This window comes from Eubalaena glacialis, chromosome 7 (assembly GCF_028564815.1).
Source record: "Eubalaena glacialis isolate mEubGla1 chromosome 7, mEubGla1.1.hap2.+ XY, whole genome shotgun sequence".
Lineage (NCBI taxonomy): Eukaryota > Metazoa > Chordata > Mammalia > Artiodactyla > Balaenidae > Eubalaena > Eubalaena glacialis.
This window is the reverse complement of record NC_083722.1, coordinates 4,040,365-4,063,660: the sequence shown is the minus strand read 5'-3', so window position 1 is coordinate 4,063,660 and position 23,296 is coordinate 4,040,365. Positions and strand designations below refer to the sequence as shown.

General features: G+C 55.5%; 1 protein-coding gene across 4 annotated transcripts in view; it reads right to left on the bottom strand.

Moving 5' to 3' along the window:
• Positions 1 to 23,296, bottom strand: part of FARS2 (phenylalanyl-tRNA synthetase 2, mitochondrial) — a 453,696-nt gene that overhangs the window by 50,479 nt on the left and 379,921 nt on the right. For 2 of the 4 annotated variants that reach the window (XM_061194790.1, XM_061194788.1), the window contains one exon: positions 15,851 to 16,142. The exons of the other annotated variants lie outside the window; for them this stretch is intronic. In XM_061194790.1, coding sequence (XP_061050773.1) covers positions 16,004 to 16,142 — 139 coding nt within the window. In that variant the 3' untranslated portion in view covers positions 15,851 to 16,003. Of the gene's footprint in view, positions 1 to 15,850; positions 16,143 to 23,296 lie in introns of those variants that run through there. 4 annotated transcript variants of the gene reach the window in all.

The following is a 23,296-nucleotide window of genomic DNA, read 5'->3' as shown; positions in this document are numbered from 1 at the left end:
TTCCTAATTTCTCCCCGGCTGTAATCATCATCTTATTATGCCTCTGTGCTTTTCCCGTTGGGACGGGGGCATCTGACACTCCACAGGCTGCATGTAATTAGATGCAGTGGAGCACATTGGTGGTTCTGTTTTATTAAGGGAAAATGGAAGTAAATTCACTGCACAGAAAAGATCAAACCATGAAATCATACAGAAACAGGAATGAACCAGAAGATTTCTCTGCATTGCGCTCAGTGCCGATTCCTCAGCTTAACCATTAAATTGTCTTTTAAAGCCATATTCTTTATTTCTCCCCTTTTTTGAACTAATTCTCTCCAACCATCCAGCACAGATTCAGAACCACTAACCTGGAAAAGCGGGGAAAAGTGAAGGTCGCCTTGGTAACGGGAGGCTTTGAGCGGCTGCATCTCCCTGCCTGGAGGATGTGATCCGCGCGTTCCTGAACTGCTCTGGCGGCCAGGCTCTCAGTATCCTTGCCTGGAGGCAGCGAGGAAGCTTGAAAAAGACAGCGTCCACACCCCTGTGTTCGCAGGACCATCTCCGCCTGCTGATACAGCCCCTGCTTCTCCCTCAGGAGTTCTAAATCTGCTCTTGGTGTCTGTGGCAAATCTGCCTTCCCCCCGTTCTATCCTCACGTCTCTGTTTAGATCATCAGAAATGATTTTGGAAATAAAATAGTACCCTTTGACCCAGAAATTCCCACCTGGGAATCTAGCCGAATGCACTAATCCACAAGACAGAAAAAGCTGTGGGCCTGAAGATGTTCACAGCAGCGTTGTTTATACGGGTGACAGATGGACGGCAACTTGCATATGAAATCGTAGGAGGCTGATTATGCAACGTGTAGTATATACAAGAAATGCATAAAAATGGAGTCAACAAAATTATAACTAACACTACCTGGCAATAGAGAAAAACACGCCTCGCAATCTTAAATCTTCAAAGAATACAAAATCACACACACAGCAGATAAAATATGTACACACAAGAGAGAGGGCTAGAAGGAATGTACAAAACACTATTAGTTGCGGTGTTGGGTGAGTAGCCTTAAGCATGATTTCCCCTGCTTTTCTAATTAATAAAATGAATAGCACCCTTAACTTCTTAAAATATAAAACAGCATCATAATTTAGAAAAGGTTTCTTACCAGTTTTTAATTAAAAAAAAATAAATAACCTGTTAGGTATGTGGCCAAGTGAGTCAAGAAAGATAAAAGTTGAGCTTTTTCAAATCTGGAAAAAGACCTCTCTTCACCAGAGCACCGACATTGCTCTTCTCTCCACCCTTATCTTGTTTACGTTTCTCTAGGTAAAAATGCTAATTTTTTATTACCTATTTATTTTGTTTAAGGCTACCTTGCACGTGACCTCTGGATCTTGAGGTAACTATTCTCTGATTGACCCTCTTTACCGTTGCTGCATCAGTCACGGCTTTTCCCTCAGCACTGCAGGCTCAGAAAATCATCACTCGTTAGGACTGGAAGGGATGTCAGAGCTCACCTCTCCCGTGTTTCTCCAAGTGGGGTCAGTTGAGGGTGGGGATGTACGGGCTGTATTTTTACTTCTTCACTTCACTGTGGGTTGATAATTGCATCATAGCTCTAAGCAGAAGGCATTTATATGTAGTTTTATAATCATATATATTTAGGTATCATTACAATAGAAGTATTTTCAGTCAACGCTGGGGAGCACGAGAATCCTCTCTCTTTACGAGGGACCGGTCCTTACTAAGCCTCCACCTGTCTTCAGGTGGTGAGGACCCTGAGTCCGAGGGAGGAGAGTGACCAGTCCTCCTCCCTGCGGGGCGGGGGAGACTGGAGCATCAGCGAGCTTAGCTCTCACTTAGGATGTAGAAGTTCCAGCTGGCACTCATCCGTCGGAGTCTCCATCACAGGTCTGAGAGCTCATTGATGCTGTGTGCTCCCGATGCCAGCGTTTCAGTGATGATCAGATTCGTGCATCCAGCCAGGACCTCGCCTCTGGCTCCAGATTTACATCCCGAGCTGCACACTTGACATCTCGTCTTGGACATCTCAAACAGAACACAGCCAAAACAGATGCCCCAAGTCCTCCCTGTGACGAGGACTCCCGCCCTGACCAAACTTTAGTCAGGTTCTCCTGAGCCATCTTCTTGGCCTACTGACCTTAGCTGGCAGAGCCCAGGCTGTCAGGATGCTGGCCAACCCTTGACACCTAACCAAGTTCCTCTTGGTAACTTTCCACTCACTGACCCCCTCACTCTGCCCTCACCCACTGGCTATAAATCCCCAGCTGCCCCTGTTAAATTCAATCTCTCTCTCCTATGACCATAGTCTTGAATAAAGTCTTCCTTGCCTGTTTCACTCTGTCCGATTTTTCTTGGACACCCCCCAGAATCCCCAAACCTGTGCCGTTTCTCCACCAGCCCCCAGCTGCCTGAGCCATGAAACCCAGGGGCCGTCATCCTTGGTGCCGCCCTCCCCTTCTTCTTTGCATCCAATCAATCCATGTCAAATCTGTCCACTTCTCCCTCCCTCCGTCCCTCCCTCCCTCTCTACCTTGGTCCCAGGCACCTCGATCTCCAGCCAATGTGACTGCAGGCTCCTCCAGCTGGTCTCCCCACTTCCACATCGGCCCCCCTCCAATCCATTCCACGCAAGGCTGCATGAGAACACTTCTGGTAGGATAACGCATGGCACTCACCCGCTTAAACCTTTCCAGGGCCTTCCCTCTCTCTGAGATTGAAGTCCGACCCTTTACCTGGCTACAAGGCCGTGGAAGATTGGTGCACGTCCTTCTCCTCGGCCTCGTCTCACTGTCACCTGCCACCCCGTCCCCTCCACTGCGAGCCTTGCTGATCATCTGTTGGTTCTCAGTCACCTCATCTCTGCCTTTGCCCAGGCTGACAGCGTCTTCCACTCAACAGCAGCTTCTCGCCTTTGGGTCTCGGTTTAAATATCAAGCCTGCAGAGACCTTCCTGGCCCATAAACCTAAAGGGGGACCCTGTCACTCTGCTTCATGCCTGTGCTTAGTTTAGCAAATTGTGGTCAGGAGTTTATCTCATGTACCCGGCACGGTCGTGGGTGTGTGACAATGACATGGCGGCCTTCGTGGGGCTGACATTCTAGCAGGAGGGAAGCAGGATGACAAATCGGCAAATAGATATGTGCGGTTTGTGATGGGAGCTACGCGGGAACTAAGCACAGGCTTGAGTTTGATTAAATACCCTGGACTATTTACAGGTAAAATGAAGTAGTCGAGAGAAGAGAGAAGGGGTGTGGATAAATAAATGGGATAAAACGTAAACGAGTGGCCAATCGGAGTAAAAGGTATATGGGAGTTCCTTGTACTATTTTTGCAACTTTCCTGAAAGTTTAAAATTGTACTAAATTTAAAAAAAAAAAAAACCCAACTCTGATCCCATCCATCGGTTTTGCTCATTTCCCTCTCGCCTTGTCTGTAGCTGAGACTGGAGGTGCCACGTCTTCCCCACCAGGTGGGTGAACGGCCGGGTTGGGACAAACGCAGGCAGGGGTTTTGTCGCCCAGCACGGAGGGAAGAGCGGGTCCCACAGCTCCCGCCCCACCTGGGCACCATCTCACTGTCATTTGGCTTCTAAGTGATAGGGTCCGTGTGTTAAACTGAAAAGTGAATCACAGAAAACCAAAGCCAGGGAGAGTGTCCACTGGATAAAGGACCAGCGGCGGTTGTCACCTTGTCCAAAGGGAGAAAGCCCTGGATGGGACGGAGAGGGAGCAATTGTCTCTGCTGCGTGAATTGGGGGGGGGGTTCAGAAGGGCTGACAAGGGAGGGGCAGGTGGCCTCGCTCCAGGAGCCCTTTAAAGATCAGTGTTTCCTTCGTGACCTGTTTCCTTCTTGATGCCTCACAGGAGGAAGGACCCGTACCAGCATTTCATGCCCCGGCCAGGTCCTTTCCATGTGTCCTCTGCTGTAGACAGCTGGCATTCTGATCTGCCTCAGCCTTCCTGGCAGCGCCCCGGGGATGTGACCCAGCCTCCCCCATCAGATGCATCTGCGCAGAGTCCCAGGGACTTGGGGCCGGAGTGTTTGCAGGAGGTGGAGACCCCGGACGGGCAGGGCCAGTGGCTGGTGTGTCTGTGTCTGTGTACCCACGGCGAGGCTGCAGGCGTGGCTCCCAGAGGTCCCGCCACCCTGCAACTTAGCCAGCATACATACATATTTGCATCTCACTGTCTGTACCCTATTTTTATTGTGGTAAAATACACATAACACAGCATTTACCATTTTCACCATTGTCAAGTGCACAATTCAGTGGCATTAAGCACTTCCTTGAGGTTGTGTAACCGTCACCGCTCTTGAATGCTAGAATTTTTCATCCCGCCAAATGGAAACCTGTACCCACTAAGCACTCACTTTCCACCCCTCCACCCCCCAGCCCCCGGCAACCACTGATCTGCATTCTGTCTCTATGGATCTGCCTATTCTGGACATTTCACATAAGTGGAACCATACTCTCTGTGGCCTTTTGTGTCCGGCTTCTTTCCCTCAGCATAGTGTTCATCAAGGTTCATCCCTGCTGTAGCGTGTTATCAGAACTTCACTCCTTTTTAGGGCTGAATAATATCCCATTGTACGTATACCCCACACTTTGTGTAACCATTCACCCGTTGATGGACATTTGTTTGTTCCCAACTTTCATCTACTGTGAATAGAGCTGTTGTGAGGATTCATGTACAAGTTTTTGTTTGAATTCTTTGTTTCAGTTCTTTTGGGTCCAGACCCAGGAGTGGAATTGCTGGGTCATGTGGTAGTTCTATGTTGACTTTTTGAGGAACATACAGACTGTTTCCCTCAGCATCCTTTTAATACATTCTTTTGTAGTTAAGAAAATGGGCAGCTAAGAACCCTGACTACTGTCTCATTCCCATCTTACTGATGGGAAAACTGAGGCTTGGGGAGAGAGAGTGGTTTGCCCGAGGCTCCTGGCTGGCAGGGGCTTGATCCAGGCCACAAACCCTTCAACGGTTTAGTGGCCAGACTTTGGGACGGTGAGATTCCCTTTGTGCCTTATTTCCTGCTGAAACGATGCAGTGATTCCCAATAGGGGTCCCTGGGGGCCAAGGCTCCACGCATCAGTGACAAGGGTCTGGAAGCTGTCGTGAACATCTCACACGGCGAAGTGAAAACCTCCACGTTCCCCCGGCGAGGCTGCTCAGGCTATCTACAATGTCAAGTTTCTTTGCTTTGGGCAGGAATTAAATCAACCCAGGGTGGGAATAAGGGTTCTCTCCAGCTGATCAGAGACCCTGGCTGGCAGTTATGTATATCTTTGATTAATTTTAAAAATGAGAAAATGAATAAATGATTGCTTGGTAAATGCAGTTGTTTGGTAGATGAGAATCTCTTAAAACATGGGGTCCTTGGGGAGAAAAATCACAAATGAGTTTCTCGGTGGTTAAACAATTCATGAAAGCATCGGCCTGCTCGGGAAACGGCCTTGGCTGGGCACCCAGCGCTCTGGGTCTGGTCTGGGATGTGCTGTTGACACTTGGGACTGCACGCAAGTGACCACGGCTGTGAGGGCCTCAGTCCCCTCCTCCCTCCCGAGAAGGGGCGACTCTCTGTGCTGGCCTGTGATTCTGACCCACGACAGGGGTAGGCGAGAGATGCCTTTCTTCTGGAGGCTGTGGTGCAGTCTGGCCTCTGCCAGCATCTCAGCATCATCAGAGACAAGAGATCCTGCAAATGGGGGAAGGCCCAGGACAGCTCCATCCCTCCAGACCCCTCTGCTGCTGTCCTTCCGTCGCAGAGATGGACGCCGCCATTCACCGTCATCGTCGGCTGGTCCAGCCAGGCCCCAGGCGCTTCCCGTCTTTCCAGCCTCCCGTCTGCGTTGCTTCCGCAGGGACGGCTGCTGGGCTCCCCCGGCCGCCTTCTCACATCACGCGTGTGTTCTTGTGCTCTTTGCCTGCAGACCTGTGGCCACATCACTCCTCAGCGTCTAAGGTAGCCTCGGCTCCTGCCCTTTCCGGTACATCCCCACCAGCCTTCTGGAAGCCTGGGCCCAGCCACGTGCAGCCCCCAGGTGGGGCTGGCTCTTCCCTGCCTCCAAGCCTTTGGCTCTTCCATAATTGCTTTCCTGACATTTGGCTTGAAAGAGTGACAGAGAGCTTAGCATTTTGATTTCTGGCGACATGCAGTGTCCCTGCCAACAAATGTGGTAAGTCCCAGGGAGCCAGAACACCGGGTTCCTATGTGACTTTGAACCAGTCCGTCCACCTGTCTGGAAAGGATCGTTGCCACCTACCGAACCATGCGTTACAGACACACAAAAAATTAACATCTGTAAAGGACTTAAACACGCGAGGACAGGCACCCGCCAGAGAGTAAACATACTGGTGAACAGCCAGCTCCGGAGGGCAAGCTCTCGTGTCGCGAATACCAACGTCCCCGTCTGACTAATCCTGCAATGCGTGTCGCCACCCTCTCTGACAAATGTCCAGGCAGAAGGGTCTTGAGGGGCGGGCCCAGTGGGAAGGAAGCCTGGGGAAGCTCTGGGCTGAGCAGCTCCCTCTGCCTCCCTGGCCCAGCCTCCAAGCACTCTGCTCAGTTTGGACTCCAAGCTTCAGCTTCACTAGTCCTCTGGCCAGAGGCTAGCTGCTGTTCACGTGGCCCTTCGCCACACGCCATTTCTAAAGCCCTTGCTTACCAAGGAGGCAGCAAAATACAGCAGGAGACATCTGGCAACGATGCTGGGCCTGGAGCCAAGTGTTCTATCCTGGGCCCTGCAGGGGTCTGGCTGGCAAGTAGCTGGATGACTTTGGGCCAGTCTGGGAGACACTGTTGGTTGCCTATGAAATAGCATCCCCCATCCCCCTTATTTTTTTGGTAGAGCCTCTTTTCCTACAATAGAGGCTGGAAATGACAGACACCTCCTTTCCCAGGTCTTAAAGCTGGAGTGTGGGCCTGTGAACCACTCCTGGCCAATGAGACTTGAAGGGAAGGCTGAGAAATGTTTTCTCTATGAGAAAAAGAAATTTGTGAGGGAAAACTGAGATCCCTTGCCCTCTCCATTCCTGCTCTTGGAGGTTGTGTGGAGATATGCTGGTTGGTGCTCTTGCAGCCACATTGCAACCATGAGGGCAAGACATCACCCACCTGTTGCAGCTGGCAGAGCAGGACGAAGAGCCTGGGGTCTCAGTGACAAAACTGGACCACGGAACCAGCCCTGCCTCCTCCAGACTTGTTGTACTATGAGAGAATTGTCTAGTCAGTCTCGATTGGTTCTTCATCCAAGTAATACAAGTCATTTTACTTCTCTGGGCCTCAGCAATTCATCTCTAAAATGGAGCCACCGGACAAACAATCTCTAAGGTTCCTTTGAGTCCAGACCTTCCAGGATACCGCCATGTGCCACATTTTTCCAGAAGCTTCCCAGACCTCGCAATCCCTTTAGTTGGGAGTGTGGCCTTCTCTGAACCCACAACCAGATCTCCTTTTTCCCTTTCACTGTCCACTTACCAAGCCCCATGCTAGCAGCTTTCCCATACATGGTGTCACGTGGTCCTTGCAACACCGACTGTCCCATCCTGCAGATGTGCACCACGAGGCCAAGAGGCGTCCTCGAGGAACCCACGTTTGAGCTTACCTCTGCCTGGCTCCAAAACCCAAGTTTTTAACCATTTTGCTAAACCTCCTGTGTTTTCTTGAAAACGTGCTTTAAGTGACCCCATTCAACAGTATTTTTCAGGTCCTGAGGCCCACACACGGCATCAGTCCAAGAGTTACCAGACTCTCTCCTGGCCTGGGTTGAACAGCCAGTGAACGCTGCTGAGGGCCTGCTGGAGGGGCCGGCACAGAAGAGGCTGGTCATCTGCGTGTGGGGACCCAGACTGGGACAGCGCGGCGTGACCTCAGAGCCGGCCGGCCCCGGGGCCCGCTTCGGGGAGGCCGGCCCTGCTTCCTCTCCCTCGGCCGCGTTCTGCCCGTGGGGCCAGAGGAGCTCAGGTAGCCGGCCTCCCTGTGCCGCGCGGAGGCCCTGCCGCCCGCCCAGCCCGGCCGTGGCGGTGAGTGATGCAGTGACAGGAGCGCTGGCTGCGGCCCCTGCTGGGGAGCGGCCATTTGCCAGGCGCTGTGCCCTCATCCAAGGGGTGAGACTGTGAGCAGCCCCAACGCGTCTCCCTCCGGCGGGGCTGCGGCTTCGTTCTCATCACCTAGGTCTGAACTAATCCAGGCCAGAGTGGCAGGGGGCAGGGGGCAGGGGGGAGGGGAGGAGGGGAGGGAGGGGCTGCTTGCCCGAGGCCAAGGCCTCGCAGGGCAGGGCGAACGAGGAAGCACTGCAGACGTTACCTGGACGACCTCCCACTCCCCTGTGACCATCGGGACTACCCTCGCCTGGGCAGACCGGAGAAGTGACTGGCTGGGGGCCCAGTGAAAGCCCCTCACAGCACCACCTGGGACCCGCTGCCCGCAGGGCCTGGAGCACAGCCTGCGCCGGGGCCCTGCGGTCAGAGCCTGCCAGCTCCTGCCTCATCCTGCCCCGAGGGGCAGATTCCTGGGCGACCCAGAAGCCTGTCTCTACTGGGGGAGAGTATCTGGGAACCGCTCCCCTCTGGTCACTGGTGTCGAGGGCGTCCACACCCGCCGTCTCTCGCGGCCCGCTGGCCTGGCCCTCCCTGCGTGGCCGGGCCCTGCTTGGCTGGCTTTGCCTCAGTTCAGAGCCAGCTGGGAGGCTCCCCTGAGTCTCAGCTGTGGGCTCTGGGCCCTGAGGCCGAGCTACCAGTTCAGACACCGCTGCCCTCCGGGTGTTCTGCCCAAGGGGCAGCCCGGCCGGGTGCACGGAGGCTGAGAGAGACCGAGCCTCCTGGGAAGGCGAGACTCGAAGGCCTCCCTCCACCCAAAGACACGGCAGCCCCCATTTACTAGGGGTTCCCTCCGCGGGCACATGCGGGGCCGTATTTTCAGAGTCCTAAGGACAAGGGGGTGGTCCCTCTGTCTTGGGATCCCTATTTGCTCCCTAGGGCGCCCACAGACCGGGTGGCCTAAAACAACAAAAGTATTCTCTCACATTTCCGGAGCCATCAGCAGGCCATGCTCCGAGACCTGTAGGGGGTCCCTCCTTGCCTCTTCTAGTTTCTGGTGGTCTGTCTTCACGTGGCCGTCTTCTTATAAGCACACCAGGCATTGTGGGAATCTCAATCATTGTGTCTCCATGGACCCCGTCTCTAAATAGGGTCTCGCCCTGGAGGTGCTGGGGTAGGACTTCAAGGTCTCTTTTTGGATGGACACCCTTCAAATCATAACAGGGCCCCAAGGATCTAAGGGGGGCGTTTTCTTCCTTGCTGCCTTGCAGCCTGGCTAAGCCTCAATCCTCCTGGCTAAGGAGCGCACGGCTCCAGCTCAGAGCATCTCTGGACGTGACACACACACACACACACACACACACACACACACGGATCATCTGGGACCTGGATAAACGCAGGCTCTGATTCAGCAGGTCCAGGACGGGGCCCGGGGCTCTGCATTTCTCGTGCTTCTGGTGGGGAAACCACACATTACAGAGCGGGGAGCAGGTCCACTGAGCCTTCCTGAGGAGGTCAGGTACCAGCAGCCCTCCCCCATGGAGAGGCGGACGGAGGAACACCCCAGCTTAACAGTTACCCCCAAACAGCATCCGCATGTACGCCAGGCCGCACTCTGGCCCAGCTCTCAGGGGCCAGACCCCTGGGAAGGAGAGGACGACAGACTGAGCTGCCTTCACCTCTGCCTGGGTTTCCTTGTTCACCCAACTCGGTAACATCCTGTGCTTCATTGCTCTTGGGAAACACCTTAGGAAGGGGTTGCCGGGTCATATAGTGAATGCATGTTTAACATTTTTTATAACAGCTTTATTGAGATATAATTCTCATCCCATAAAATTCACTCTTTCAAAGTACATAATTCAGTGAATTTTCATGTATTCAGATAGTCAAACAATCATCCCCACCTTCTAACTCCAGAACACTTTCCCAACGTGGACTTTTAAGAAAAATACGGATTCACTTGTAATGGTCAGTATATCGTGCTAAAAATTGAGAGCGTTGCCCGCTTCAATCCATTCAACCCTCATCACAACCCCTGAGTGACTGGCATCCCCGTCTCACATTAAATGGGGGCTGCATGGAGGTGTGGGAACTCCAGGTCACCCCCCCACCGAGTGCAGTAAACATCTGATGCCCGGGGCACCACTGACCATCCATACAGCCTCTGTGCCTCCCAGGTGTGGGCGGCTGGTGGTACCTGGGCAGCTCAGACACGTGATGCAGAAGGACTGAGGGGCTCTGGTCCTCACAGCACCCAGCTGGAAGCGGGCTGATGACAGGGCTGGAGGGAGCGTCACGGAGTCTGATTCTCGGTCGGGCCACGTGTGAACCTCCCCGGTGTGGGAGAGAGATGTCCCGTGGAGCCAGGAAGGCACGGCAGCTGCCCTGGCCTCCCGTGGGATCCCGGCGTGACTCGCCCCTGGCACGGGCGGGCTTTGTGATACGCTCAGACCGCAGCTGGAGGAGGGGAGCAGTGTGGCTTGCGTCCGTGTGCTGCTCTGGCTCAAAGGGACTCTGGGGGTTTAGGAAGAAACAACGGAGATAAAGCAGAGGCTCCACGGGCAGTCCCCACGTCCTTCCTTTCCCTCTTCTCTCTGTGCCCTGAGCACCCCAGCCAGTCCCCAGCATCCTGCCTCCTGGGTGAGGTGAGCTCCAAGGACACCACCGAGGGATGGAGAGCTGGGGTCGGCAGGTCCCCGGTGCTTCTCTTCCTGCGTCTTGTGCTGGCACCTTGTTCCTCCAGCTCCAGCCTGCCCCCTCCCCCTGCGGCCACTCTCCTTGGAGAGAGCTGCCTGCCCCAGGTGTGCGGTCAACTCAAGAAGGATCTTGCCCCCAGAGTCCCAGAGCCCCTTCTACCCCCATCTCTATGCCTGCTCCCTCGGCGCCGAGCTGCTGTCCCCACTTTGGAGCCGTAGTGCGCATTTGGTTGTGAGATGCAGCACGTGTAATTTGTCTCTTTTCCTTTGTGGTGTAGTTTACGCACAGCGAAAGGCACAGATCTTAAAGCATACAGTGTGATGAGTTTTGGCGAATGCACCCGTCCACGTAACCTGCATGTCTATCAAGATAGAGAACATTCCCATGGGCCCCTTTCCGTCAATCTCTTCCCAGGCCCAGGCAACCTCTGGTCTGCTTTTTGCCCCTATAGATGAGTTCTGGCAGCTCTGTAACTTCCTGAGTGCGTTGCCCTGATGACTAATAATGTTGAGCATCTTTCCAACTTAATGGCCATTTATAAATCTTTCTTTTGTGAAGTGCTTGTTCATTTTTTAAAAAGCTTTTTTTTTAAACTACTGAATTATAGGAATTTTTCCCATTTTTCAAAAGATTTAAAAAAAAATTATTATTGAATTGTAGGAATTCTTTGTATATTCTGGATATAAATCCTTTGTTGAATATATGTGTCACAATATTTTCTCCCCATCTGTGGTTTGTCTATTCTTTTTTTTTTTTTTTTCTGGCCAGACCACGCGGCATGCAGGATCTTAGTTCCCGACCAGGGATCGAACCTGTGCCCCCCTTCAGTGGAAGGGCAGATTCTTAACCACTGGACCACCAGGGAAGTCCCCCTATTCATTTTCTTAATGACGTGTTTCAAAGAGCAGATGTTTTAAATCTTGAAAAAGTCCAGTTGATTATTTTTTTCTTTACTAGCTCTTTCTGTGTCCTCTCTAGGAAGTCATTGCCTACCCAAGTCACAAGGAGAGTCCTTTACATTTTCTTCTTTAAGCCTGATAGTAAGGTTTTGGCTTTTATATTTAGGCTCCATCTTGAATTAATTTTTGTGTGACATGTGGCATCGGGGTTGAGATGCTTTCCTTTTTCTCTTACATGGGGACCCAGTTGCTCCAGCACACCTGTTGAAAAGACTTTACTTTTTCCATTGACTTGCTTTGGCATCCTAGTTGTTTCTTATTAGTAATAAAATATAGATGACTTCAAACGAGTCACTCAATAGATTCGAAGCCGTTAAAAATAGATTTCAAAGTTTCCTCTGTAATAATGCCAGTCTCACACACCTGCGTCCTGAAAGCCCTTCTTGTTTGGGAGAGAAGGGCGATTACACAGCCAGCAGGCCATCGTCGGCACACAGCCCTGGGCACCCGTCCTGCCCGAGGGCTCCAACAGCCCACGGTGTAGCCGGGACACAGCTGGGACGTGCTGCTTTAGCGCTGAGCCCACTGGTTAAACTGATTTCCTTCTTGGATCGATCCTTGTAGTTTAACCGGCCTCATGCGCCCTCCTTGAAGTCTCCTGTTTAACTCAATGTGGCCTGGTCTCCCCGCGTCCTTTGGAAGTGTGTGCAGGCCAAGCCCTCTTTGAGTCTTGTGTCTGAATAGACAAACACATGTGCACGTGCGGGCCTGCACTTGGGGAGCAAAGGCTGTGGAGGGTGTCCTCCGTCTCACACCTGAGACTGCAAAGGGCGAGGCACGGTCACTGTGTTCTCATCGTGTCAGTTCTTGGCAGACACAGGGCACGGCAGGAAGACCGCGGGCTTTGGTCTTACAGAGAGCGGGGCTTAAATTCTAGGTCAATTACCCGCTCATGGGAGGAGCCTGGGCCTGGTCCTTGGCCTCGTGTTCTTAGCTCCTAGGTGGACGTACTGTGGTTAAGTTTCAGAGTTTGTGTGAGGCTAAAATGAGATGCTTAAGAGTTTTACACACGATCTTCCTCTTCCTTGCTGAGCCGTCCACACTCGGTCCCTGGAAGGAGGAGAGGATCATCGCCTCCATCTCAGAGCGGAGAACATTTAGCCTCAGGGATGCTAGGTGACTCATCATGGCAGAGCTGGGTTTAGACCTGATCTAAGCTCAGCCTCGGGCTTGGTCCAGCGCTCCATGAGGCACCCGATCCACCCGCCCCAGACCAGCCCCAGGCTCGGGAATGGGCCAGAGCAGGGGCCCGAGCCGGGCGGTCTCCTGCCTGTACAAGTGTCTGTAGCCCCTGCCTTTGAACAGGGCACTGGCTTTGGGTTTGTGTGTTGCTGTTGTTGGCTTTTGTAGACGCCATCTAGGAAACCAGAGCCACTAGGATCTCGAGTAATTGGTCACCGAGGGCAAGAAGAACGTTTCCTCCTGCTGCCCCACCTTCCCGGGTGCTGGGACGCAGCCTCCTGGGAGCAAGCATTACCCTCGCAGGGTCCTAGATTGTCCAGTTCTGGACTTTCCTGTCGCTCAGCAGCTGACCTTTCCAGCTCTGACTGTGGCCCTGAATCTGACCTGCCGTCCTGAAGCAGCAAGTGTAACTCTATTGACCACTTGAAGCGTCAGATGATAAAGAGGACCTTCCAACGGTTTTGATACAGAACCCACGGCCGGCCCCGAGGGCCCATGTCACATGCCCTAGCACCTTGTGGAGAGGGTCCCGGGGCTGGGTAGTGTCGTTGCCACTGTCCTGGTGGTGACGTCCGCAGCGCCGCGGTGGCCCCTCCGCCTTGCAGTGTCCAGAGTGGATCCCCACCCTGCCTATCGTAGGCCGAGCGCCCGGGCAAGTGCAGGGGGCGTAGCTGGGGGCAACGTGAAGAGCACGGGCTTGGAAGTCAGAGAGGCCTCCTCCAGCCCTGGCTTTGCAGCACCTCCCCGAGCACGTTGATCTCACACCTGGAGGGTGGAGGGAAGAACAGGACCACCGGGGGTCGTGAGAATGGAAGGAGGGCATGCTGGGCCCGGTCCGCCTTTTCCTGGCCCGTCTATGGCACGTGGAACAGCGGCCCAGACTCAGGTGGCTGAACGCACGCAGTGCGCTGTACCTGGGACACCCAGGGGGGCGGGGGTCAGCCACTGTCAACCCCCCCATCGCTGTTATGTGTCCTCCCTCTACTGTGACCCGCGGATGGGTAGGGATGGCCCTGCCTGGCGGCTGTCGAGCACCATCCAAGTGATGATGGTCGTCACGGAGACTGGACAGCGGACGTGGGGACAGAGGACCCTGGGTGGCCGCTGAGACGTGGGGTAGGGAGAGCCGCTGTGCGGGTCACATCCCTTCCCCACCCGGTTCCCGATGTCCGTCGTCAGAGCAGATGCCACGGGCAGCTTCTTAGGTTCCGGGTTCTACCCCTGACCAACCTCCACAGCAGGCAGATTACTGTCCAGGCTTCACGAAGGACGGGAGGGAGCCTCCCGGCGGGAGGCGGGTGACACTGGTGTTGGCCACCACGCTCTATGTATACGGACTCATCTGTCACCGAGCTGCGGTGTGCTGTTCATCTCAGGGGTTCCATTATCCTTCCTATTTTTTTCTTCTTCACTCTTTACTCTCCTGCGGGAGTCCCATGAGAAAAGTGAAGCGCTGGATGTCCCCTTGGCCCCCCGGTAGGCAGGCCCACCTTTGGCACGAGCGCCAACACCCAGAGCGGAGGCGGGGGTCGCACGAGCCCGCGCGGCTGGGGGCTCGCGGAACACAGGTCCCGGGAGCACGGGGGAGGCGCAGACCTGGCAACACACCCACGTCCGTCTAGCTTCAGGGTCTTCATTGGGAGGCAGGAGGCTCGGGTGCGCTCCTGGTTAGGGCTCGAGACTCCTCCGGCCTCACAGGAAAATTTAGGGGAAGGTTGACTACATCTCATGGAGTGTCGAGAGGAACGGTCAGCAAAGCCCTCTGTGAGCCCCTCGAATGTCTGCCCTCCCCCCCCCCCCGAATGTCAGCACTGCCCCCAGGCCCTAGCACAGCGCTTGGCATCTGACAGATAGGCACTCAGGTCGTGGGCCAAGGGGCGGTGCCATGTTTTCTGGGTGTTACGCCAGGATTTCTGTGAATGCCTAAGGGGTCTTGGGGATAAAAGGGGTCTCTGGAAATGCAGCCCCAGGATCAGGAATGGTCTGCTAGCAAATGCTCCTGGAGAAGAGGTTACCAATCACGCTGTGCATTAGACCTCTCCTCTCCAGGAACAGCGCCTGTGGCCCCAGCATCCTGGACAGCAGCTTGGCCAGGCTGGGATGCAGCTCTTGATTCCCTTGAAAATCCACGGGACACGTCCCCCTGGGTAAGAGGGCAAAATGACATTGAAGCCATTCCTTCCTGTTGGAGCAGCTGCCCACCCGCACACCGCTGGCTGCTAATGGCCGCCCTCATCAAATATTTATCCCAGCGCTCACGGCCCTCCATCAGCCTCCAGCATCACACCGGGGAGGGAATCTGATTATGAAAACTGGTCAGGAGGGAAGCAGGCAGACCACAAAGCGCTCGGGATGGAAAAAGGGGAACATCAAAGCCCCGTATTCCTCCATAAAGGTCGTCTCCGGAAGCAGAGGCCTTCCATTAGGAAACAAACTCTCCGGGGCTTCAAGGACCTGGCCCTGTAGTGCCGGGTGCCACCCAGCCCCGGGGCGCTCTCTCTCCTCTGGGGGCTGGGGGGCGGGGGGGCGGGCAGGAGGCAGCTTTGTCCACACCCTGGGGCCAGAGACCTGGCTCCAAGCCCCACTTCGTGAAAAGGAAGTAAAATCCTGCTCGCTCAGAGATGTGACTGTCTCCGCCTCTGAGGGACCCCTGGCATTTCACCCGTGCCCTGTCGGCAGCCTGCCCTTTGCAGAACAGAAGAAGGAGGGAGAAAGGAACGGGAGCCGATCGAGAAAAGCTTCTATGGTCTGGAGTGTGCCCCTCTGTGTGGCTCCGCTCATTACACGGGGGGAAGAGCCTGTCAGGCAGGAAATCACGTCTGCTGTTTACACTTTAACAGAATCCAGGGACCAATTAACGGCACCGAGCGCCAACGGGCAAAGCATTTCTAAAAGGAAAAGAAGGTAACTCTCGTATTATTGCTCCTTCCCCCCACTTCTCCAAATAAAAGACACATGCTATGTCAACAGTTTCTCAAGAGCCATCCTTTATTTTCTGAAAGTCCTGAAACTGACCCATTTATCACAAGATGACGGATGTCTCGGTCCACAAACAGTATCTTTTTCTCTTTGGTTCAGCAAACCCGGGGCCCTAGGAGGGCCGCGGCCGGGGAGGTGGTGACATCAAAACCTGCCCTCGACACCCAGCAGCCGTACGGCTGCCTCCTGCACGGCCTGGTGGATGCGCCCGACCTCTCTCTGCGACATCGTGCGCTCCATGTGGCGGTAGGTGATGCGGTAGCAGTGGCTGGTCCTGTGTGTCCTGGAGAACGGGAGAGAAAGGCAGCTGAGTGAGGGGCAGGCGTGTCTCCTGCAGAAGCAGTGGTGACAGCTGAGGAGGACACAGGGCCGCCGACGGGGCGCTACAGAGGCGCACCCCAGCTGACGGCCGGCGTGTCCCTTACAGAGGAGCCGGTGACAGGAATGCTGACCGCTGGGTCCCCTTGGACTGAGTGCATCCATTGGGAAGGAAGCTTCTTGCAAATCGATTTCCTGGGCTGGCCCTGATTCAGCAGCTGGGCGGGGGGCCCTGGGCTCCAAGGCGGACCCTGACAAGCAGAGCGGTTAGGGGCCAAGCACGCCCCCTGCAGGCCGTGGGGAGCATAGGACAATCGTGCCATCTCTGTGCGGTGCAATCGCTCTGATCCTGGCTCTACCAGGCGGCTGCTGGCCTGGCTGCCGGGGAACAGCTGGGTGATTCGGGAACATGGGGTCCCGACGGCACTAAGGCTCCTACTGCACGGTAGCTGCTGAGACACACGGGCGCACGGCAGCTCATCGGGAAGCCCCGGGGCCCTGGCTAGCAGGCCTGGCCCTCCCCCCGCCGGGCGCTCTGTTTCTCTCCTTCAAGCCACCAAATTCCTCCTTTCCAGCCCCCTTCCTGGGAGAGCCAGCTCTGCCTGCCTCGCTGCAGGTGGAGAAGCTGTAGCAGACGAGTGGGTGCCGGGCAGAGCCCCAGGGACGGCGACACCACGCGCCACGTGCCCGTTGCCCAGCGGGAGGCCGCCAGGCCTGCAGGAAAGCTAGAGCCTTGAACAGGGGCTCTGGTGGGGTGGGCGCTCCGTACGCCCTGGGAGGCCCGCCGTTCCCTACAGGGGCCACAGGGCCCCGGGCCCGTGCTTCTCGGGGACTCGGGACCCTTCGTGGACTTGCCCTCGGTGGGGCTGCCTCCTCCCTGTCTGCCCGTTTTGCCGCCGGGCCCCTCGCGGAGCAGGATGTCCCAGCCTCCCTGATCTGCTCCCCCTCCGCCTCCTCCGCCTCCTCCGCCCGGGGCTGGTCACCCTCCCCTGCTCGCCGCCTCCAGGAAGGGCGAGGACTGTGCCTCACAGGCCTATTCGCATGTCAGTCCCCCTGTGGATCCAGGTAAGGGAAGAAGGTACCTCTGAGTGGCTGGGGGAGGAAGCCTGTCCTTAGGGGGCTCCTCGGGACCCCCGGTTCCACAGCGCCGGCCCTGTCACCTCACCCGACACCCCACTGCCGGTCTGAGACAAGGGAGAAAACAAACCTCCGCCCCGCCCTCCTCGCTTTCCCAGTCCAGTCCCGGCCAGTGGCTCTACTCAGTGGCCGTGCCTGGGATGGGCCCTGGGTGCTGCCCCGAGGTCCCCCGATGAAGCGGGGCAGCGCTTCCACCTCTTCCCGCCCCAAGGCCATTCGATGGGGAAATGTCTTTTCAACAAGCGGCGCTGGGACGCCTCTGTGTCCTCATGCAAGACAACGAAGTTGGCCCTTTCCTCACACCAGACAAAAATTAACTCAAAATAGGTCACACATCTAAACGTAAGGCCTAAAACTATAACAGTCTTAGAAGAAAACACGAGAGTCCATCTTCATGACCCTGGGCCAGGCAAAGCTTCCTTAGGTACGACACCAAAAGCACAGCTGACAAAAGAAAAAATGGATGAATTGGGCTTCATCAAAATTAGAAACTTTTTGCTTCAAAGGACACCATTAAGAAAATGAAAAGATAACTTACAGAGTGGGAGAAAATATTTGCCAATCATATACTGACAGGGGACTCGTATCTAGAATATATAAAGAACTCCTACAACTCAACAATAAAAAGACATAATCTTATTAAAAATGCACAAAGGATCTGAATAGAATTCTCCCAAGAAGACATACAAACGGCTGGTAAGCTCATGAAAAGATGCTCAATATCATTAGCCAGCAGGGAAAATGCAAATCAAAACCACAGTGAGATGCCACTTCGTACTAGCTAAGATGGCTATAATCAAAAAGACAGAAAATAGCAAGTGTTGGAGAAGAAATGGAGAAATAAGAACCCTCATGCGTGGCTGGCGGGGACGTAAAATGGTGCAGCCGCTGGGGAAAGAGCTGGAGGAACCTCTGAAAGTTAAACACGGCAGTTCTCCAGACACTGAAACGTAGTCACCCTAGGATCCCGCAGTCCCTCCACTAGGTGTGCGCTCAAGAGAAATGAGCGCGTCTGTCCACACACAAGCTCGTGCATGGATGTGCAGAGCGGCCTTCTTCTCGACAGCCAGAACGTGGGAACAATCCACACGTCCTTCAAACGATGACTGGATAAACAATCTACCTCTACACGGAATATTATTCAGCCATGAGAAGAAATGAAGTTCTAATGCTACAACCCAGATGGACCTCGAAAACATTACACTTAGTGAAAGACGCCAGACACAGAAGACCACATATTATATGATTCCATTATATGAAATGTCCAGAATAGGCAATTCCATACAGACAGGAAGCAGACTCATAACTGCCCTGGGCCGAGTGGCTGGTGGAAAAGGGAGTGACTACTAACGGCGACGGGGTTTCTTTTGAAGGCAGTGAAAATGTCTGGAATGGGAGAGTGGTGAATGTTAGAAAAACCACTGAGTTGAATATTTTAAATGGATGTATGACACGTGAATTACATCTCAGTAAAGCTGTTCTATTAAAAAAAGAAAAGAGACTTGCCCTGCCGGGCACTGGGCAGGCTTGTGCCCCGGCGAGTCCCCTAGACGCTGGTCTCCATCGCGTGCGCCGTGCGCCCCTGCGGGACGGCACCCGGCCGTGTTACTCCACTTTGCTCCTCTGGTGCCCAGGGCAATGTCTGGCATCGGGCAGGTGCTGCGTAAAAGCCGCTGAACGAATGCTTATGCAACCACCGAACCCCGGGGTGCGAGGCTGCGTTCAGGCCTAGAGGAGGCTGGTCCGGCCTCGCACCGCCCTGCCGGGGTTCCACGGCCCCTGCCCGCGTTCAGCCACGGCCTTCTTCCCTCTCCCACCCCTGCCTCCGACAGTGAGGCCGGCGGACGCCGTCAGCTAGGAGGCAGCGAGGGGAGCCGTAAACACCGGGGCGCCCCGAGCCCTCCGCCGACGCGAGCCTCATCCCGCCTCCGCGGGCCGGTGCGGCGGCCACAGGGCAGGCCTCGGAGCCAGCGCCTGGTCCACGCCCAGCGGTGCCATGTCGTCCCCCGGTGACCCCGGCTGGTTCCCGCACCGGGCCTCAGGATACAAGGTGGATAACAGTCGTGTGGACCGCGGAGAACGGCTCAAAGCAGAACCACCGGACAGAGCACACAAGTGTGTGGCGTAGAACCGGGAGGAGCTCGGTAAGCGGGGCCTCTTTCTGTGATTTGTAAATGAGGTGAGCAGGGAACCCCGTGGGCACAGCAGTGAGCTGGCAGCACGGGCCGCTGCGGTTCCTGGTTCCTGGTGGCAAAGCCTTTTGTAGAACCCAGGCCCCCAGAGACACCAGGCCGCGGCGCCCGATGGAGGGGCTGTGTGCGCCGCGAGACGCTACCCCAGCAGGCCTCGTGCTGGGGCTGGAGGGCCGAGGCCTGCCCTGCCGGGGCCCTTCGGGGACAGTGTGCCCTGCAGGGGTGGAGCCCAGCTGTGCCCCGCTGCACTGGCCTCTCGGGGCAGCCCGGAGACCCACCTCCCCGCCCCCGTGCAGAGCAAGGGCCGTTCTCCCATCCCGACATCACAGGCAGCATCCCGGGTTTCCAAGGGATGGAGGGTTCTAGGGGAGGAGAAATTAGCTGAGCAAGGAAAAGGGCGGAGGGACTGCAGGCTGTTTGATGACGATGCAGACATTTACTAGAACAAGTGCGGCGACAGATCTGGCGACCCGGCAAGGGCGGGAGGATGGTTTCCTGCAGGGGAGGCCCCATCCCAGCGGCCTGGGCAGCTCCCCGCCCCCCTGACTCAGAGGGGCGGAGAACTGGCTGCTCATCTCCGGCCTACGACACGCGTCCTGACTCTGAGTTCCTCCTCCGTTGAAAGAGTAACAGCGCTGACCCCATCGACTTTCCCCAACTGCCTCGGAGACAAGGTGACAGGGCTCGGAAGCCATCAAGCACGGCACGAGCATGAGATGAAAGCATCCTCACACACTGTTATTGTAATTTTTCGGCGGTTCACTCAGGTCTCTATCTCTCAGCTGAAGAGCTGGTAATACAGCCTCTACAAGTTGAGATTTCCAACCAAAGACAAATGGGATAAAAATTTATCTCCTTGCTTCTAAGTGCTTCCAAGAAGGCCCCTATAAGGATTCTTGGGATTCCAACAGCTTTTACAAAACACTGTGATGAGTTGGGTGCAAATGAATCATAAACATATGGATTAATTTTAAAAATTGAGAGAAACAGTATTTGGCAGAATATTTGGCCATAATTCAGTAGACTCAGCTGAAAATCAACCAGGTTTGCCTTTTCCTAACATCACTGGAGAGGGAGAGAGAGAGGAGTGCCTTTTGTCTGTTTGCTAGAAACTTCTTTTTGGAGCTTTCAGATGGTGGATTAGCTGGTCCTTCTTTCGCTGGCTGGGAAACCAACAAAAGCCACGGACCTGGCCCCTGGTCTGAGCGGAGGACCGAGTCTCTCGCCCCTGAGGAGTGGTCCATCCATGAAGACCACGGAGCTGGAGGGTCTCACAGCTCAGCGTGGCACAGGTGAGAAGGTGGATTCCCCAGAGGGAGGGATGCCCGAAGGACAAGCCCCAACTGTCTGGATTAGGGCCTTTCTGATTCTTTTACATCCTCCCAATGCGGCCTCTTTTAGCCCAAAAGCTTCTCAATCTTTCATCCGTCATGGCCCCCGCTGGCTCAGAAACAGCAACAGCAGCAGACGTTTATTTGCGTAGCGCCTCTTACATACCAGGCACTGGTATGTAAGCCCTTTACATCCACGAACCCCTGTAAGCATCACACCCGCACTGGGTAGACAGCATCACTATCCCGACACACAAATGAGGAAACAGAGAGAGAGAGAGAAGAGACAAGCAGAGAGAGAGAGAGCAGAGGTCACTGGGCCACGTCCACACAGCGAGTAAGTGGCAGGGCTGGATCTGAAACCAGCAACCCAGCGGGAACGTACGATAGCGTGGTCACTGTGGAGAACAGTCAGGTGGGTCCTCACAAAGGTAAACACAATTCCCATGTGACCCAGCACTCCCACTCCCGGGTGTACACCCCACCCCAAAGAACACAGAGCGAACAAACTATTGGTGACCAGAGGGGAGGGGCAAAATAGGCGAGGGGGATTAAGAGGTACACACTACTAGGCATAAAATAAACAAGTGGTAAGGATGTAATGTACAGTACAGGGAATATAGTCAGTATTTTTATACAACTTTGTATGGAGTATGACCTACAAAAAATATTGAATTACTATGCTGTATACCTGAAACTAATATCACATGGTAAGTCAATGATAAGTCAGTGAAAAGGAAGTACTGCTAAGCTCACTGCTGCTCTCCAGGTAACAGCGTGCCAGTGACGGACTCTGTGCAGGGACCAGGGCCACCAGGCTTCCCTGGACAGAAGGAAGTGTGGGGCAGGGGGCCGGCGAGGGCTGGACCACCTCCATCATCCCACCATCAAGTTGACCCCGGCAACCGCACAGGCTCCGACCTCGAGGTCAAGTCCTTCCTCGGAGGCCGCCAACACCAGCTCCCGAGACACGGGAAATGTCTGCTTTTCCATCAGTGACAAGAGCAGCTCCTTCACGTTCTCGGTGGTACGCTGGGCACGTCCCAGAATGGGTCACTGCGCCCACGGTCCCTGCTGACGCGACCTACCAGCAGGGGCTGCTCCACAGCGGGGACGGTGCTGCGCTGGGGCAGGTGCTGTTTTCGGGGTAACGGGCAGTGGGACCACCGACTCACTCCCGCTCGTGTGATGCCGAAGCTCAGTCTGACGGCCACCCGGCCGCGCCCTTCCCCCCGGGCGGGAGGCTCAGGCGAGGGGAACAGTGTGATGGGAAGGGGATCAGGGAGGGGGCTGGTTGCCAAGGAAATGGGGTGTGAGGGGTGGAGAAGAACCCAGACCTGCAGCAGGGGTCCCGCTTCACTCCCTGCCCCGGCCTCTGCTGTCTGTGTGACCGAGCCCTTGGCTCCCCCCTTGTGACGTGAGGATGACACGTGCCTCCCGGGGCTGGTGCTGACACGCCAGCAGACGCTGATGAGACCCCGGCGGCCCGGGGTGGGCGCTCAGGGCCCGCTGCTTTGTCCCCCACCTCCTTTACCTGGAGGGCTGATGGGGGGAGGAAGGACGCCGGGGGCGGGGGACGGGGGAGCACACTGGGGAACCTGGCTGGGAAAGTGGGGGGAGGTTGGGAGTCAGGGAGAGAGGTGAACTACCGCTCAGGATCGGGCACGATTTAAACAAGTGCTCTAGAAACTAAGAAAATCACTCCCCCCGTTTACCTTCCCTGTATTAAAGAAGCCAAAGGGAAGAGGAAAAAGGGAAATCCTGATCGTAAGGCCTCAGGTCCGATGACGGTGTGCCCACCTCCTCATGAACCGCTCTGGGGTTTTCGAGGACAGAGGCCGCGTTGGTTTAATGCAGGAAAGGACCCAGGCCCCAGCCACGGCCGTGTGGCTGGTCAGGCCACCTGACCTCACCAGGGATAGGGCTGGACCGAGTGACAGCCCGGCCCCCGCGGCTCTGCATCCCAGGAGTCAGTGCAGAGGACAGAGGGGATTCTGGAGGGACTGAGCGGCTGCAGGGCCCGCGCGGACGAAAGGGAAGGGGTGCCCATCTGAGGGATTTCGGGGCAGGTGGCGCAGGGACGCCGCTGGCGCCATGGGGGTCGCTGGGTGACAGCCAGGCCGGCTCTCCAGGGAAGAGGTCCCGCAGGAGGTGGGTTTCGGGTTGGAACAGACCCTCTGGACTGAACTGGCCCCCCATCCACTGCCTTCTCCCACCCCTGCCCCCATCACGCACGCTCAGACGCTCGGCCTTAGGCCTGCCGCCCCCGAGGGCCACCCCGAGCGCAGCCTCCGAGTTCGTGGTGTGGACATCACCGCCTCTCACTGCCTCTGTGGCTGCAGTCTCTTCCCACAGCGATTTCTGTTCCTTGGCATCAGTCACCAGAAACCAAACCAGATGGTTCCCCCGACAGTTAGCGCCGTGGGAGAGATAGCTCCAAGCCAGGCCCCGAAGGAGGG